This window comes from Callorhinus ursinus, unplaced genomic scaffold (assembly GCF_003265705.2).
Source record: "Callorhinus ursinus isolate GAN/ISIS: 27379988/994484 unplaced genomic scaffold, GSC_fseal_2.0 scaffold33, whole genome shotgun sequence".
NCBI classification, from domain to species: Eukaryota; Metazoa; Chordata; class Mammalia; order Carnivora; family Otariidae; genus Callorhinus; species Callorhinus ursinus.
In genome coordinates this window covers 9686545-9703082 of record NW_027397095.1, presented here as the reverse complement: position 1 = coordinate 9703082, position 16538 = coordinate 9686545, and the positions used below count along the sequence as shown (strand labels likewise).

Here is a 16538-nt window from a genome sequence, read left to right as displayed (position 1 = left end):
AAACTAATCTTTTCTATTATAAAAATTATAGGGTATTTCTCATAACTAAAATTATTATCCTTGGTTCATACATTCATATATTTGTATTTTCATTTGGCTTATACTAATTTTTTAGTTGATTGATGCCTCCCTTGGAACTGAGGCTACTTGGGAAAAACTGCTAGCCTCTGTACCTCCAGGAGATCTACCCCTGCTATCAGACCCGCCAAAAATCATCCAAAATAAGTTTGCCTGGGCTCATTTATCCCGTTAGTAAAGAACTGTGAATAATATTAGATTAGTGTCCACCGCTTAATTCGAAAGCTTTTCGAAGATAAGAATCAGTTTTAGAATCCAGCACTCTGTGTGTACCTGGGGAGTGGGTGCTGCTTTCTTGGCAAATAAAAGTAAAAATTTAAAGATATTTTCAGATGGGATCAAGCATTTCCTCTTATTACTATTTCCCCAAAGCAAGCCCTGAATTGGATGGCACAATAGCTTCCCCTAAAAATGAAACAAACAGATTCAGGAATATTTCATTATAAATTAGATAGCACATCATCTGCCCTTTTCCAAAGATCATCAGAATGAAAAGCTTGTTAAATCTCTTTGTAAACCCTTGGTGACTGAAACAAAAAGAGGCTGGCAAGTTGTCAGGGAAGGAAATGAAGGGAAATTAACATTTATTGAGCTCCTAAACATTTTCACACGTATGATCACAATTGATACTTATCATAACCTCATGAGGTAGGTATGGGAGTAGTTTAGTGTAGTGACTGATGGGAACTTTAGAGCCAAGGACTTGATTTCCAGTCCAACTCTTACCAGTTTTTAGCTGCAGAAACTGATCAGTTATTTCTCGCCAAGCCTCAGTTACCTTATCTGTAAACTGGAAATAATATGTCATACTTCATAAGGTGTTTGAGGAGCAAATGTAGAGCACCTAGCAGAGTCCCAAAATAGAGCAGGTACTCATCAAGATTTATTTTTATTATTACTTTTATTTTTATCATTGTGATTATGGTGTTGATGATGATGATGAAGTCAATTCTGCAGATGAAAAACAGGCTGAGAGAGCCGAAGTAACTTGCTTAAGGCAGCACGGCTAGTAAGCCTGAAAGGCATCTAGCAGAGTGTCTGCCACTATGGCAGGTGCCCGATTATATTTGCTTTCTTCTTTCCTGACTTAAAACTCAATGATTTTCTGAGAATTTTATTCTTTAAAAATAATGAGTCAGGCTCAACTTTAGCTAGGTTAATGCAAAGTACTACCACTCATATAAATATGTGAAAATTATTAATATTTTCTTTTGCTCATAGGTAGTAATACATGGAATAAAACAACAAAGTAGATGCCAGACCTCACCAAAAAAGATAATTGGGTCCATGGTTTTACCTAATGAGGGATAATTCATTTCTCCCCCAAAGAGGTACTTATTTTCCCTCCTAGATGTCATTAAGATCAGCGAGTCAGTGACCGATAAGATCCCAAGTTTCTGGACTTTCACCTCCTGGATTTTGATACTTGAGTATATATAAGTCAGTGCACCAAAGGATGGTGCTAGCTAAAAATTTAAATAGGTTGAAAATGTATTCACAGATGATAGATTCAGGTTTTTGTCCTTGGCCTTTTTCTAGTCTCACTCTACACATTCTCCCTGGGTAATATCATCCAACCCCAGGCATTAGCTGTAAGATACTGATGAACTCAAATCTACTTATATCAACAGTCCAGATCGTTCCTGAACTCTAGACATGCATTTCCAAGTGCCTGATAGGAAAATTCACCTGGATGTCACCCAAGCATCTTACACGTAACGTGTCCAGAAATAAATTCATTCTCTTCCCTTCCAAACCCACCCTTCCTCCTATTTTCCTTCTCTTAGTAAATGCAGCATAATCCTCCCAGTGTCCCAAACTTGAAATTGAGGCATCCTTGACTCTGTTATCTCTTTCAACCTCAACAACTAATCAATTACCAACTCCTATCAATTCCTCCACACTGATATCTTTGCACTATGTCTCTTTACCTCTTCTGATACAGCCAGAGTTTATACCATCATTGCCATTCTTAGCCTGGCCTAGTTCAGTAGCTTCCTAGATTGTCTCCCTGCATCCAATTTTTCCCACCTGCAATCAATCTGTTATACTGCTGCTTGTATATCTACAATGTTCTTCTATACCTCTCATCCTAAAAATCATATTCAACATGAAATTCTCCATTACTTAAAAGCTGTGGTTTTTAATGCATAAAGGAAAAAAAGAACTCCTAAATTGGTCATGCAATACTTTTTGTGATCCAGCTCCAATGTACCTTACTCTTAGCCATACTGAAATTTTCACCATCCCAGGCCTTTTCACAGCTTTATGCTTTTGTGCCTGCTAATCTATCCTCTTGGAATGTCCTTTTCCAAGTAAGATTGTATTCAAATTTTAAGACCTAGATCAAATATTACCTTTCTATGGACCCCAATTCCCTGTGTATTTCCATATTCCCTTTATTTATCTATAAAAGTACTTAGTACATTCAATTGCGATGATTTGCTTGATATCTATTTTCTCCACCACATTATGAATTTTCTACAAGCAGAAACTGAGTCATCTTCATCCCTAGCACTGACTCAGGGCTTGACACATCGTGAGGGCTAAGTAAAAGCTTATCGAGTACTAATAGGTCATTGAAAAAAGTTAGGATGGCATCATAGAAGATAAACTTCCATATTCTCAAAACTCATTTTGATCACAATGCAGAGACGAAATATGAGGCTGGCTAGGCTCTTTACACTGACTCAGTACAAAATTGCTTGTTAGAACAAACTGTCACTAGAAGTGCATTCTTTTTTTTTTTTAAAGATTTTATTTATCCATTTGACAGAGAGAGAGTGAGAGAGGGAACACAAGCAGGGGGAGTGGGAGAGGGAGAAGCAGGCTTCCCACAGAGCAGAGAGTCCAATGCGGGTCTCGATCCCAGGACCCTGGGATCATGACCTGAGCTGAAGGCAGAGAAGGCAGATGCTTAACGACTGAGCCACCACCCAGGTGCCCCTAGAAGTGCATTCTTTTTTTTTTAATTTTTTTTTTAAGATTTTATTTATTTGACAGAGAGAGCACAAGCAGAGGGAGAGAAGGGGAGAAGCAGGCTCCCTGCTGAGCAAGGAGCCCAATGTGGGACTAGATCCCAGGACCCTGGGATCATGACCTGGGCCGAAGGCAGCTGCTTAACCGACTGAGCCACCCAGGCGTCCTTAGAAGTGCATTCTTATTTAAACTCACAACATATGAGGTCAAGCACTCTACACTTCATTCCCATAACCCACAACTCACAATTGTAAGTTCATATTCTGTAAAGACAAACGTACAGAAAAATATTCTAATGGGAACTACACATTTCTCAAAGCATAAAAGAGCCAAAAATAGATGAATAAAATTATTTTATAACAAATACACAGTCATTAGCAGAACAAATAGGAAAGATTAAAATGAATTACTTGAAAAGACAGATACAAAACTTTTACCAATAATGATAAGAGGTAAAAAATGTGTCAATAGTTAGTATCATAAACATTTAAAGTATATTTAAATGTTAGTATGAATATATAAAATCTTTGGCTCAATTTAAAATTTCTCTAATGTAAGATACTAATATTAATACTAATTAGGATACAGTAGTTTTCATTTATAATAACTCTGTTTTACATGGTCCGGGGCAATGCCCAAGAATTTGCACTTCTAACAAGTTCATGGGTGATGCTGTTGCTGCTAGTCTAGGCCTCACACTCTGGCAACCACTGATCTAGATAATCAAATGATTTTTTTTTCATCTCAGCATGGACTTACTCTTAAAAAAAAAATAACCTGTGCCAATGTCAGTATTTCAAAAGCAGTTTTCAATTCATGATAAGTACTTATGTTTTGCTTGATAGCAACTTATTCCTTAAATTAAAAACTATAGAACACAGATTATATGCAAAGTATTATAGAAAAATAGAGATCAGTAAATAAATCATGATCCCCATCTTCACTGAGTGTACAATCTGGAAAATTATACACCAAAATAATAAAAATCAGAAATGGGTACAAAGGGGGTAACAGTACAACAAAGGCTCTGTGGCGAAGATGCTGGGAGACCAGGCCTTGAAGACAGTTAAATATGGTGAAATGGAGATGGCAGAGAAGGGCATTCCAACAGAAAGGGGGCAGCATGGCTGAAGGCCTGAAGGGATGAGGTGAGGTCCAAGGAGATCAGTTAGGAAGCAAAAACAGTCGAGGTAAAAGAAAATGAGAGCAGTGATAATCCTAATGGAAAGAAGATGGATTTGAGACAAGTAGAAGTTAAATCTGCTGGAAGGGGCAACTGATTAGGTACAGAAAGTGTACGTGGAAGGCTGGGGAGAATGGGAGCTTCATGAACAGATCTTGTGACAGAAAGAAAAGGAGTGCAATTAGAGATGTTAAGATGATTGCTGCCATTTTAGATCTATCGATTTAGAGCTGCCAGTGGAGGTGTCCATTCCTTCGAAAATGTCTAACAGGTAACTGAAAATGTAGGGCTAAATTTGGGGAAAATGATGGAGCTGAAGATAAATATTTAGAAGTCACCCAACTAGAAGTGATATTTGAGGCTCTCTGAGTAAAAGTGATTTCAAAGGGATGGAGCAGGGGCACCTGGGTGGCTCAGTCAGTTAAGTGCCTGCCTTCAGCTTAGGTCATGATCCCGGAGTCCTGGGATGGAGCCCCACGTGGGGCTCCCTGCTCAGTGGGGAGCCTGCTTCTCCCTCTCTCTCTGCTGCTTCCTCTGCTTGTGACCTCTCTCTTAAATAAATAAATACATAAATAAATAAATAAAATCTTTTTAAAAAAGGGTAGAATAGTGGTCCTCAAACTTGAGTTGCCATCAGAATCCCCTGGAGGGCTTGTTAAACTACAGATTGCTGGGTCCCCCCTGAGGGTTTCTGATTCAGTAGGTCTGGGGTGGAGCCTGAGAATCTGCATCACTAGCAAGTCCTATGGGTGATGCTGCTGTTGCTGCTTCAGGGCCCCTAAGGTTAGAACCACTGATCTAGATAATCAAATCATATTTTTTTTTCATTTCAGCATTGATGTACTCTTTAAAAGAATATATTAACCTGTACTAGTCAGTATCTTTTCTTCTGGGTAGTTGAGTATCTACCACTGCTTAACTATCAATCGAAAAGAATAAGGCAATCATATTTCTATCTACCTGTTTTCTATGTATTAAACACTGTCTTGTCAATCCATAATTGAGAAACCAAGGCTGTCCAAAGGATCTGCTCTACATTACAGCCATGGTAGGAAGGGTTCCAACGAATTCTTATTTTCCCCCAGGACTGAGTTGCACGAAGTGTCCACATTCTGATGACAGACTTTCCAGACCTTGTTTGGTGGTCTCCACTAACCTTTCTAAAGCTCTTTTAGAAGCCAAATATTTATTTGAGAATTTCATCCCACATAGGCAATGGCTTGAAAAGCACTTAGCTGTTTACTTTTCATCTTACTATAAATTATTTATCCTTCAGTCTGTAAATGGCTATTTGTAGGATTAGACAAATTTTCAATGCTCTGATAAGAGGATTGTTGCATCTAAATTCATGCATAATCTGTAAAAAGCACATGTAACCTACAACCTCAGCTGGATTGGCATATGAACAGATTCACTAAGCGTATTTAAGCAGTGCACATTATTAACCAGTTAACATCAGCAAATTTGTTTTTGAAACCTAAGTTTACACACACAAGCATTCTCTACTGAGAAATAATACTAGTTTTAAAAATCCAGTAAAAACACACCTTGAGTAGATTTCTCCACTTCTTTCCTCTTCCTGCTCTGGCTATTGTAATTCATCCTCAGTTCTTGGTTGTACTCATGCAGAGTTTCTCTGGAGTTGTACGACTGTCTTGGTTTTCGTCCATCTTCACTTTCATCAGAAGAACTGGTATAAGCTAGATCCATTTCATGCTTGACTTTTGAGAGAGGCTGGTAGGGCTTGCAGTCCGTTTGCTCCATGTCTGATTAAGCAAGCTCAATTCAATGAAACAAGGAAGAGGAACTCCTTTAATGTAAGCAGTCCTGGAAGAGAGGGAAAAACACAGCCTTCTTAGATTTGTCCTTTTGAGAGGAAACGCATCTGGCAGATTCACAATTGGTTCTGATAATACTATCAAAGGAGTGAAGCAAAAGACAAACTAGATGACATGAAGCTAGCCTGAGGCAATAATAACACTCTGTGTTACATGCACACACTGGCAAGCATTTAGGATTAAACTGGAGGTTGCAGCATCAGAAAATACTTGAGGTAGAAGAGAGACAGTCTTCAAAAATATTTGTATTGGAATGCAAATAAAGGACAACGTTTTCTAAGGTGTGTGCGTGTTCTTAATGATAATATCAGTGGTTAGATTAAAAAACATTCTAAGATTTGAAAGTGGCCAGGAGTACAAATGCTAACCTAGCACATCCCACATTTGAAATGAAAACTGGTAAGAGAACTACATTTAGCAAAAACACAGTCTTGCCTCTGGTTTAATACTGCATTTAAGAATGGGGTTTGAAGGAGAGAAGAATTCTGAGTGAGGGAGGCTCATGAAATAAAGTGTCCTTGAGGGGGACTGAGCTCTTTGTGTCCATATTTTGGCTTTTGAGCCTCAGGCTTGCAGAGAATTTTTAATGAGTTAGGTGGCGGTAAATTTTTGTTCTTCATAGTTCCGAGAGGATGTAAACAACACTTCTGGTGAGTATACTGGTATAGGAACAGCAGGATCTAAATTGGGTTTAGAAATAGAAATTTTAAAACTTCATGATAAATCACTGAAAGAACCCTGCTTTCCCCCACAGAATGCTGAGCTCAAAGTCACTAAGGCTCTTAGGACAAGGAGAGGCATTATCTGCCTTACCACAGACATGTTTGAGAACATCAAATGCTATTTGAGATGTCCAAGTCCTCCGAAAAGCTTAAAGCCCTGTAAAAATGTACTTATTTTCATTCCTTACATTATTTTGTCATTATTTGCATCAAATGCTGCAACTTTGCAACTTGGTCTTTTTTTGTGCAATGTTAAAAAACCTAGTTCAAACCTAAATAACTTTATGATTTTATTTTGCAGTGAAATGGATTCCTTTATTTTTCTTAAGCTCTTCGCCACAGGTATTTTCAAAGAAATCTACAGACATCTGGATAGTGGTTCCTAAATCATGTGCATAATCTCACTTTTTGGAATTCCTATCGTATGAATAGCAAACATACAGAATACAGAAATCACTCAATAAAGTTTATGTATTGACTGATAGGCATTCAATGGTACCTAATCCTTTGTAGTAGGAACAGTTTCATGAATCGAATTGTTACTTCCCTAACCGAATGTTAAGGTCCTTGAAGGCAGAATCTGAATCTTATGCTTCTTTACAGCCCCCATACCACTTAACACTACTCTAGGCACACACACAGTAGAAACTATTTAACACCTAACCTACAAATTCCATAAATGGTCTACAGAAACAGCAGTTTGGTATGACTTAATACAAGAGATGAGCATAGTTGGAGAGAAAGCAAATTGAATATTGTAAGTGAACATACACTGATGATTTGGCAACAATCTAATCTCATGCCATCTCATGAGACACGCTGTCTATACACTCCCCAATTTATAGCTCCAGCATAATCTCTCCTCTGAGCCACAGACGTGAATATCCTGCTGCCCACTCAATATCTCTACCTGGCTTCTCAAACTTACTATGTTCAAAACCAATGTCCCAATTCCCATGGCTTCCCAAACCTGCTCCTCTCACGGTCTCCCCCATCTTGGTAAGTGGCAGCTCCATTCTTCCATTTGCTCAGGCCACACACATTGATTCCTGTCTTTCACATGTAATCCATCAGTAAATTCTGTTGGTGCTACCTTTGAAATATATCCAGAATCTGATGACAGCTCTCCACTTCCCCACTCCCACCTCACTGGTTCAAGCCATCATCCCCCACCTGGATTATTCCAACAGCCTAACTGACGTGCTGCTTCCACCACTGCTCTCATGATAGCACATTCCCCACACTACAGCCAGAATGAAGCTTTTAAAATCTAAGTCATGTCATGTCTCTCCTTTGCTCCGAAGCAGCAATGGTGTCTCATTTCCTTCAAAATAAAAGCCAAAATCCGTACAATGACCAACAAGGTCCCTACAAGGTTCACCTCTCTACCTTAACCTCTCTAATCTCATCCCCCCATATTTCCACCTATCTCATGCACTTTAGGTGTACCAACCTTCTCGCAATTTCTGAAAATCAGTCATGTTTCCACCTCAGGGCCTTTGCAATGTCCTGTTGTAAACCACCAAAAAAAGGTCACGTCTCATCCTCCTTCCTGTCTTTCATAGCACTTACCACCAAATGACATACTATATATTTTGCTTATATGTTTATTGTCTGTCATCTGTCTCTCCCCATAAAAATGTAAGCTCCATGAAGTGTTTTTATCTTTTCTATTCATTGTTATATCCCCCAAACAAGCACAATGTCTGGCATGTAGTAGACTCTTGATCAATACTTGCTTAATGAACTGAATACACTGTTGCCCAGTTTTCACAAGAGGGGCTAGAGAGAATGGGGAAATGAATAGGTCATTGTCTCCACCCCCAAGGAATTCACAGTCCAATGCTAGTGATAAACAACTCTGCTACCAAGCAGAATGAAAGGACTCATAAAGAAAGACAAAGCAATGTTTAAGCACCAAGGATGAGGATATTGGAAAAGGCTGTACTTGATTCAGCTTGTTTGCTCATCACCAGTGCCATCACCACAACCACTGAAAATCTACTGAGCATCTATGTGATACGGCCAATTTTAATCTCTTTCTCCTTAGCTTCCCATACCATGTGCTTCATAAGATGGACAGCTGGCTGGATTTTAGACCCCGACTTTGCTACAAATAGTGCAAACTGAGAAACATATCAATAGCAGACTTCCAGAAATGTATCTTTGCAGCAGAGAACTGGACTTCCACCCAGAAAAGGAGGCATCAATACAATTAATCTAGTTTCATTTCAGCCAGCACATATAGTTTTTGTTCATTAGAGAATGAAAGTTTACCAAGTAGGGGTGGAAAGCTATTTTTCACATAAGGACACTGATGATGCAAAAGTATCAATCAAGAGGGGTGCCTGGGTGGCTCAGTCATCAAGAGTCTGCCTTCTGCTCAGGTCATGATCTCAGAGTCCTGGGATCGAGCGAGCCTGCCCTGTATCAGGCTCCCTGCTCGGTGGGAAGCCTGCTTCTCCCTCTCCCACTCCCCCTGCTTGTGTTCCCTCTCGCACTGTTTCTCTCTCTGTGTCAAATAAATAAATAAAATCTTTAAAAAAACCCCAAAAATATCAATCAAGGACCTTATAATTAAAAATAATTTAATAAAATGCTTTCTGTTACAATATAGGCATATATATTTTTTATTTTCTCTCCCATCTCTCACTTGCTCTTTCAGTCAAGTTTGGTTCAGTCTGATTGGGATTAACATAGCAGAGGTATGGTCAAAATAGCATTCCTTCTTAAGTCTCGGTTATGAATTTACACTTATCTTAACACCATTCAAACCTAACAAGTTAAATTTAAAAATGAAAAACATCTCACTTCTAATGCCTAATGTTGTGTTCTGGCAACTGATTTATGATGTTAAAATCACCCTTATTTTTATGTATGAAAATGCAGACATTCTCTTTCCCCTCAGTATGTTTATTTGCAACATGAAAACTCCTGTGGGGGGGGGGAAGGGAGAGAGAGGGAGAGGAATATTCCTATAGCCATTTTGAACTGTTCTTGAAGTTCTAATCACAGCTATTCACAGCTATGAATCAGCTACTAATGTCACATCTATTCAAGGTTATTGAGGGTTCTTGGAAGCAATCTTCCTTTAAAACACAAATTGATATAAACCAAGAGAAAATAATCCTTCCCTGCTCCCTGACCCTCAACCACAACTTCCTGTCTTAATGTTTGTGTCAGTGGACCCAGATAGCAGAAGACACATTCCAGCTCTCTTTAGGCACATGATTTGGAGACGCATAGCTCTGTGCCTAGAGCTAGGAAACTGTGATATTTACCAAAGTCCTGTTAAGCAGAGCTTGGCTTCACTCACAAATGGTTCACTTTTTGGAAATAAAAAAATAGGACAACATTAAGAGAATGACTAATACTTTAAGCCTCACGAAGTTTGAAAGCACAATAATTCTGAGAAGATGCTGTTCTAAATACTCTAAGGTTAAAGACAGGCTCATATTTGCTTTATTGACTTATTCATTCAGTGCCCATCATGGTATCCTGGAGGTCCACTGGTAAGCAAATGTTATTTAGACATGACGATCACACTGTCAACTCATAGAAAAACCAAATGTACACATAATGCTATTCACAGCAAAGCAGTTTTTCTTATTTCTCTATTATTTTGATAATGATAAACTTTACAAAAAGGAACTATGTGGGTAAAATACATGCTGCTATTATGAAACCATGAAAATCAAAGTCAATTGTCTTCTCTACTGCAGAAGATACATTCAGATAGGTCACACAGTATAACTTCAAATGTCACTACCCGTGGTTTACCTGTTTTCAACTTGCTATTTGCTACTAAGATAAACTCCAAGGTGACTTTGGAAAAGACCTAGGGAGGCATATGTTTATTTCTTTAGTCACCATAAGGCTATGAAGAGACAACTTGGTATGTGAAAATCATTGGCCTTGGAATGGCAGAATCAGCAACTTAACAACAGTAGTAGCTAACTCAGGTGGCGGGTCGGCCCACCAGGCACTGTTCTAAGTGCTTTTCACACATTAACTCCTTTAATTCTCATTGTGTCTGATGAAGTAGGTACATTTTATAGATAAAGAAAATCAAGGAACAGAGCAGTTAAGTGACTAGACCAAGGTCACATAACTAGTAAATTGTAGAACCAAGATTTCAATTCATACAATCTGCTCCAAAGGCCACACTCTTAATCACTACTCCACATTGTCATTCAGAAGATACTTGGCACAGTGGCCTAAGGTATATCACCTCCTCTCTCTTAGGGCCTCTAGTTTTTCTAAATGTAACAAGGAGATTAGATTATCTCAAAGAGCTCTTCTAGCTCTAAAATCTCATGATTGTATATGAAATTGAAGGGAAGCTTAGATTGATTGATCAAAAAATTGGTGGGTTTATGCTAAGTGAAATCAGTCGGTCAGAGAAAGACCAAGTCCATTTGATTTCACTCTTATGTAGAATTTAAGAAACAAAACAAATGCGCAAATGAACAAAGAGATAAACCAGTAAAACAAATTCTCTTTTTTTTTAAGATTTTATTTATTTGAGAGAGAGAGAAAGCAAGGGAGGAACAGAGGGAGAGGGAAAAAACCTCAAGCAGACTCTGCTGAGCACGGAGCCCAACTTGGGGCTCGATCCCACAACTCTGAGACCATGACCTGAGCTGAAGGCAGATGCTTAACTGACTGAGCCACCCAGGCGCCCCAAGAAACAGATTCTTAAATATAGAGAACAAACTGATGGTTACCAAAGAAGTGCGGGTGGGGAGATGGGAGAAAGAGGGGACCCATTAAGGAGTGCATTTGTTGTGACAAGCACTGGGTGATGTATGGAGTTGTTGAATTGCTATATTTGTATACCCAAAACTAATATTATACTCTATGTTAACTAACTGGAATTTAAATAAAGTTAAAAAAATAGAAAAAATGGTGGGTTTATTCCAAGTCAAGTCTACATTATTTACCAGTCCCTCTCTCCTCCTCTCTCTTCTGTTCCTTTTCTTTCCCTCTTCCCAACCCTTCACACACATTCCAATCTATTATAGGGTAGTTTAACTAAAATATTACTTTTGAATCCATTGATCTGTGTATATGCACTGGGGATAACTTCCCTTCCTGTTCCTCTATCCTGTTATTTTCTTCCCATTTCTTATTATTAATCATATATACACCCTCTCAAAATGGAAAACAGGCCTGTCCTACTCATAGCAACTGTTTATGGGTTGCAGCCTTCACCAAAAAGACATACTCTACTCCAGAAAAAAATTAAAGAGTATATTGGACATCACTCTAGGAGAACAGGCCTTTTTCAGAACACAGCAGACAGAGGAAGTGAGGCCACCTAGCAACTGGGGAATAGCTAGCAAAAGGGGATAGTACTTCTTGGGATTATTGTAATAATTTTTCTTCAGTGAGGACCTTTTACATTAATGCAGGTTGACTCATTCACAAAACACCAGACTAATAAAAGATGTTGGTGAAGATGTGGAGAAAGGGGAGCACACACATTGTTGAGGAGGATGTAAATTGGTACAGCCACTATGGAAAACAGCATGGAGCTTCCTCAAAAAAACTAACAACAGAAATATAGTATGATCCAGTAATCATGCTTCTGGGTATTTACCCAAAGAAAACAAAAACACTAATTCAAAAAGATATAGGCTCCTCTGTTTATTGCAGCATTATCTACAATAGCCAAGACATGGAAGCAAGCATGAGTGCACATGCGTGCACACACACACACACACACACACACACACACACACACACTCTCTCTCTCTCTCTCTCTCTCTCTCTCTCTCTCTCTCGTGAGGGGGGAATATTACTCAGCCATAAAAAGAATAAAATCTTGTTATTCATGATGACATGGATGGAACTAGAGGGTATTAAACTAAGTGAAATAAGTCAGACCAAAAAAGACAAATGCCATATGAATTCACTTATATGTGGAATCTAAAAAACAAAACAGGCAAAACAAAACAGAAACAGACTCACAAATACAGAGAACTGGTGGTTGCCAGAGAGAAGGGGAATGGGAAGATAGGTGAAATAGGGGAAGGGGATTAAGAAGTACAAGCTTCCAGTTATAAAATAAATATGTCATGGGGATATAAAGTACAGCATAGGGGATATAGTCAATCATATTGTAATAACATTGTATGGTGACAGATGGTAACTACACTTAACATGGTAAACACTGCATAATGTATATAAATGTCAAATCACTATATTGTACACGTGAAACTAATATAATATTGTATGTCAATAACACTTCAATTAAATAAAAAGAAAAGACTGAACTTAGGAAGCCCTTAAATGGAACGTTGAACTTTTGGCTGATTCTCCTCCCACCTTCCTTTGTTTTTCTTAAGGGAACACTTAAATAGTGAATTGTTGTGGGGAACAAACAAAGCTGTAAAAGTAAGATAATCGCTTGACTTTTTCCAAGGTTGAGAGAGAAATCGGCCCCATTTATCCTACAAGCTTCTGAGTGACTGCTGTCATTCTGGTCCATTTCCTTCCAGTCATAATACACAAATGCATTTTTACATGTTGCTTCCTTCAGTCTAGATATTTTTGCATTTTTCTACAAAATTTCTGTAACCATCATTTTTTAAAAAAGATTTTATTTATTTGACAGAGAGAGACACAGCGAGAGAGGGAACACAAGCAGGGGGAGTGGGAGAGGGAGAAGCAGACTCCCTGCCGAGCAGGGAACCTGATGCGGGGCTGGATCCCAGGACCCTGGGATCATGACCTGAGCCAAAGGCAGATGCTCAGTGACTGAGACACCCAGGCGCCCATGTAACTGTCATTTTTAATAGCAATGTAAAGTGGATGTACTATAATTTGCTTACCCATTCCCCTATTGTTGGGTCTTTACATTATCTCTCCCCATTTATAAATATTCTAACTGGAGTCATTTGAAGATAACATGCACGTCTTCAATATTTTTTATTATTTCCTTAGGGTAAATTCCAAGAAGTTGAATAAATAAGCCAAAAGGTTTGAACATATTTGTGGCTTTGGGGGATTGTAATGATTTACACTGCCATTAGCAATGTGTGGGAACACTCTCCTCTCATTGTACCCTTGCCAACCTTGAGTATTATTTTTTAATGTCTATTTGAAATAAGTAAATTAAAGGTATCTTCTTTTAGTTTGAAGTTCCTGGATTATTAGTAAGGCTGAGTAATTTTTTTGGCATGTGTTTGCTAGGTCTATTTCCTCTCTTATGAACTACTTATGGCTTTTGTGCATTTACCTACTGGGGACCTGAGTGTGGTTTTTTTTTGCAATTAAACTATATTGGTAGTATATAACAAATAAATTAACCCTTTATCCATAACACTTGCTGAAACTATCTTTCATAGTTTGTTGTTTGCCCTTTTTTGGGTCCTTTTTAGATGACTGAACTTTATACTAAAAGGAAAACATGATCACTAGCTGGACATAAAGCAGTTGTTTTAGAAAATTATGATAAACTTAGTAAAACCAAGAGTTTTTCTGAAAACAATTTGTTAGTATCTAATTGCTTGGCAGCTGTTTGATTGACTCCATTTAGTTATTCACAAAATAATTGTAGTTTGACTATATATATCTTTACATATAGCTATATATATACAATATATATAAAAACCCATCTATTTGTATGTGATGAGAGGCCAGATAGGTACATAAAGCCTAAAGCCTAGTTCCATTTTGTTGTGGAATTGGCCAGTTATTTTGGTGTCTGTTTCATGGACACAACCATAATATTTTAGTAAATAAAAAGAGAAATAAATCAGCATTTTTCAGGAGATAGGCTGAGAATTTTATGTACTGCATATGGGGCTTCTCATCCAGGAAAGGATGACTTTCAAAGTCGACTGCTTTTGTGCTACATACATACCCTATTATATCAAAGAGATAACACTCAAGAGTTGAAATGAAATTCTGTTTACTGCATTGGTTCACATATGCTTGTTTAAGCTAACTGTTCTACTAGCAATTTTTAAATCTTACAATGGAAGGCCGAGAGGTCCCTCCCGGAAAAATAGTCCTCCAAAACGGATTTGACTCAGTTGTGAGAACAGCTGCAATGGATGTCCTCATGGTGCGTGGGCAGACTCTTTAGGCCATTTTGAAAGAGAAAAATGGAAGCCTCTTAATTCCACAACTAAAGAGTGATGATTAATTAATCTCACATCTCTCTCTGTAGATGCTGTTTTTTTCTGGCTACTTGTATCTTTATTTTTGGACATTTTTATGGACACTGATGCTAGATCACTTGAGACAAGTGGAGAGAGAAAATTATGAATGGAAAAATTGGTGCTGTCACCAGATTCTACAAAGAAACTCCAATTTGGAAAATAGTTTTAAAAGAAAAATCAAAATCCAGAACTCTAGACCAGTCATTTGGGATATTTTCTCTCATTTAGTATTCTCTATTCTGCTTAGAGAATCTGGATTCCATAACTTTCCCATATACCACACACACACAAACACACATGAGTGTGGACAAAGTTCTGGGGGACTGAAACTATAAATATCATGATTTTGAAGATTTTTTGAGTATTTCTTTTTTGTTTTGTTTTGTTTTGGCTTTTGTTTGAGGGAGGGGGGGAGAGAGAGGGAGGAGGAGAGACTCTTAAGCAGGCTCCATGCCCAGTGCAGAGTCCGACGCGGGCCTCAATCTCACAACCCTTACAGCATAACCTGAGCCGAAGTCAAGAGTTAAACACTTAAAAGACTGAGCCACTCAGGTGCCCATGTTGAGTATTTCAATAGATAAATGGCAACAGCTTAATGCATGCCAAATGAGGGCCCAGAATCTCTAGTTGCTATTTCCAGTTGAGGCAGAGATTTTTTAAAATTAATTAATTAATTAATTTTAATTTTTTAACTACTATGCTCACCTCTAAACCTTAGTAATTTGAAAATAATACTACATCTGAATTGCAGTGACATCTACCTCCATCACACCATCTCTTTTGGAACTCCAACAACTTCCTAAAGTAATTTCAAATTATCTTTTTTATAACTTTTCAATATCCTTTGTGGCGGGTTATGTAAATCAGCTAAACACTTAATACAGGAATAATCTTCAAGAAAATTGAAGGTAACTCAATGTATAAAAGCTTTTTTTTACTCTTTGGAGAAGAACAATAGCTGATTTCACCAAGTAAACAATGATATTCAATTCATTTTTCTTACAATGAAATCCATTGGGATTTTGTAAATTTTGTGGTAATTTTAGCATTAACATACTTGTCTAAAATGTAGCATCAAATTTAATATAGTATCTTGAGAAGTAATAGGCTTTAAATATGGTATTGAACAACCAGAGATGTCACTCTCCCCCAAAGCTTGCAGATAGCAATTATTAATCACAGCTCTCTATTGCCATCCATATTCTGCATTAGTTCAGTGAAATTTGTACATTTTCAGTAACTCTCTCAAATTTCACTTTTAACAATTGGAAGCAGAAGCATTTTCACTGCTTACTAACTTGAACCTCATTTTCAATTATGTTAAATAGTAGATGGAAGTGGAGCTAATCAAATTAACATTACATACTCTACGAAGATATAGACCCTTTAGCGACTTAATTATAGAGGTGGATGCAGGGGTTAATAATGATTGTGGGGGTTTGCACCAAGTATTTTCTCTTCTAGGCAAATGTTAACTACAATAGTCCCACCTGTTCTGCAGGGTATATATTTCAAGATCCCCAGTGAATGCCTGAAACCAGGGATAGTACCAAACCCTGTATAGACT

At 37.9% G+C, this 16538-nt stretch overlaps 1 protein-coding gene across 4 annotated transcripts in view; it reads right to left on the bottom strand.

Moving 5' to 3' along the window:
• Positions 1-16538, bottom strand: part of TENM1 (teneurin transmembrane protein 1) — a 772415-nt gene that overhangs the window by 543067 nt on the left and 212810 nt on the right. For all 4 annotated transcript variants that reach the window (XM_073879177.1, XM_073879176.1, XM_025852677.2 and 1 more), the window contains one exon: positions 5788-6067. In XM_073879177.1, the coding sequence (XP_073735278.1) occupies positions 5788-6004 (217 nt within the window). In that variant the 5' untranslated portion in view covers positions 6005-6067. The remainder of the gene's footprint in view (positions 1-5787; positions 6068-16538) is intronic.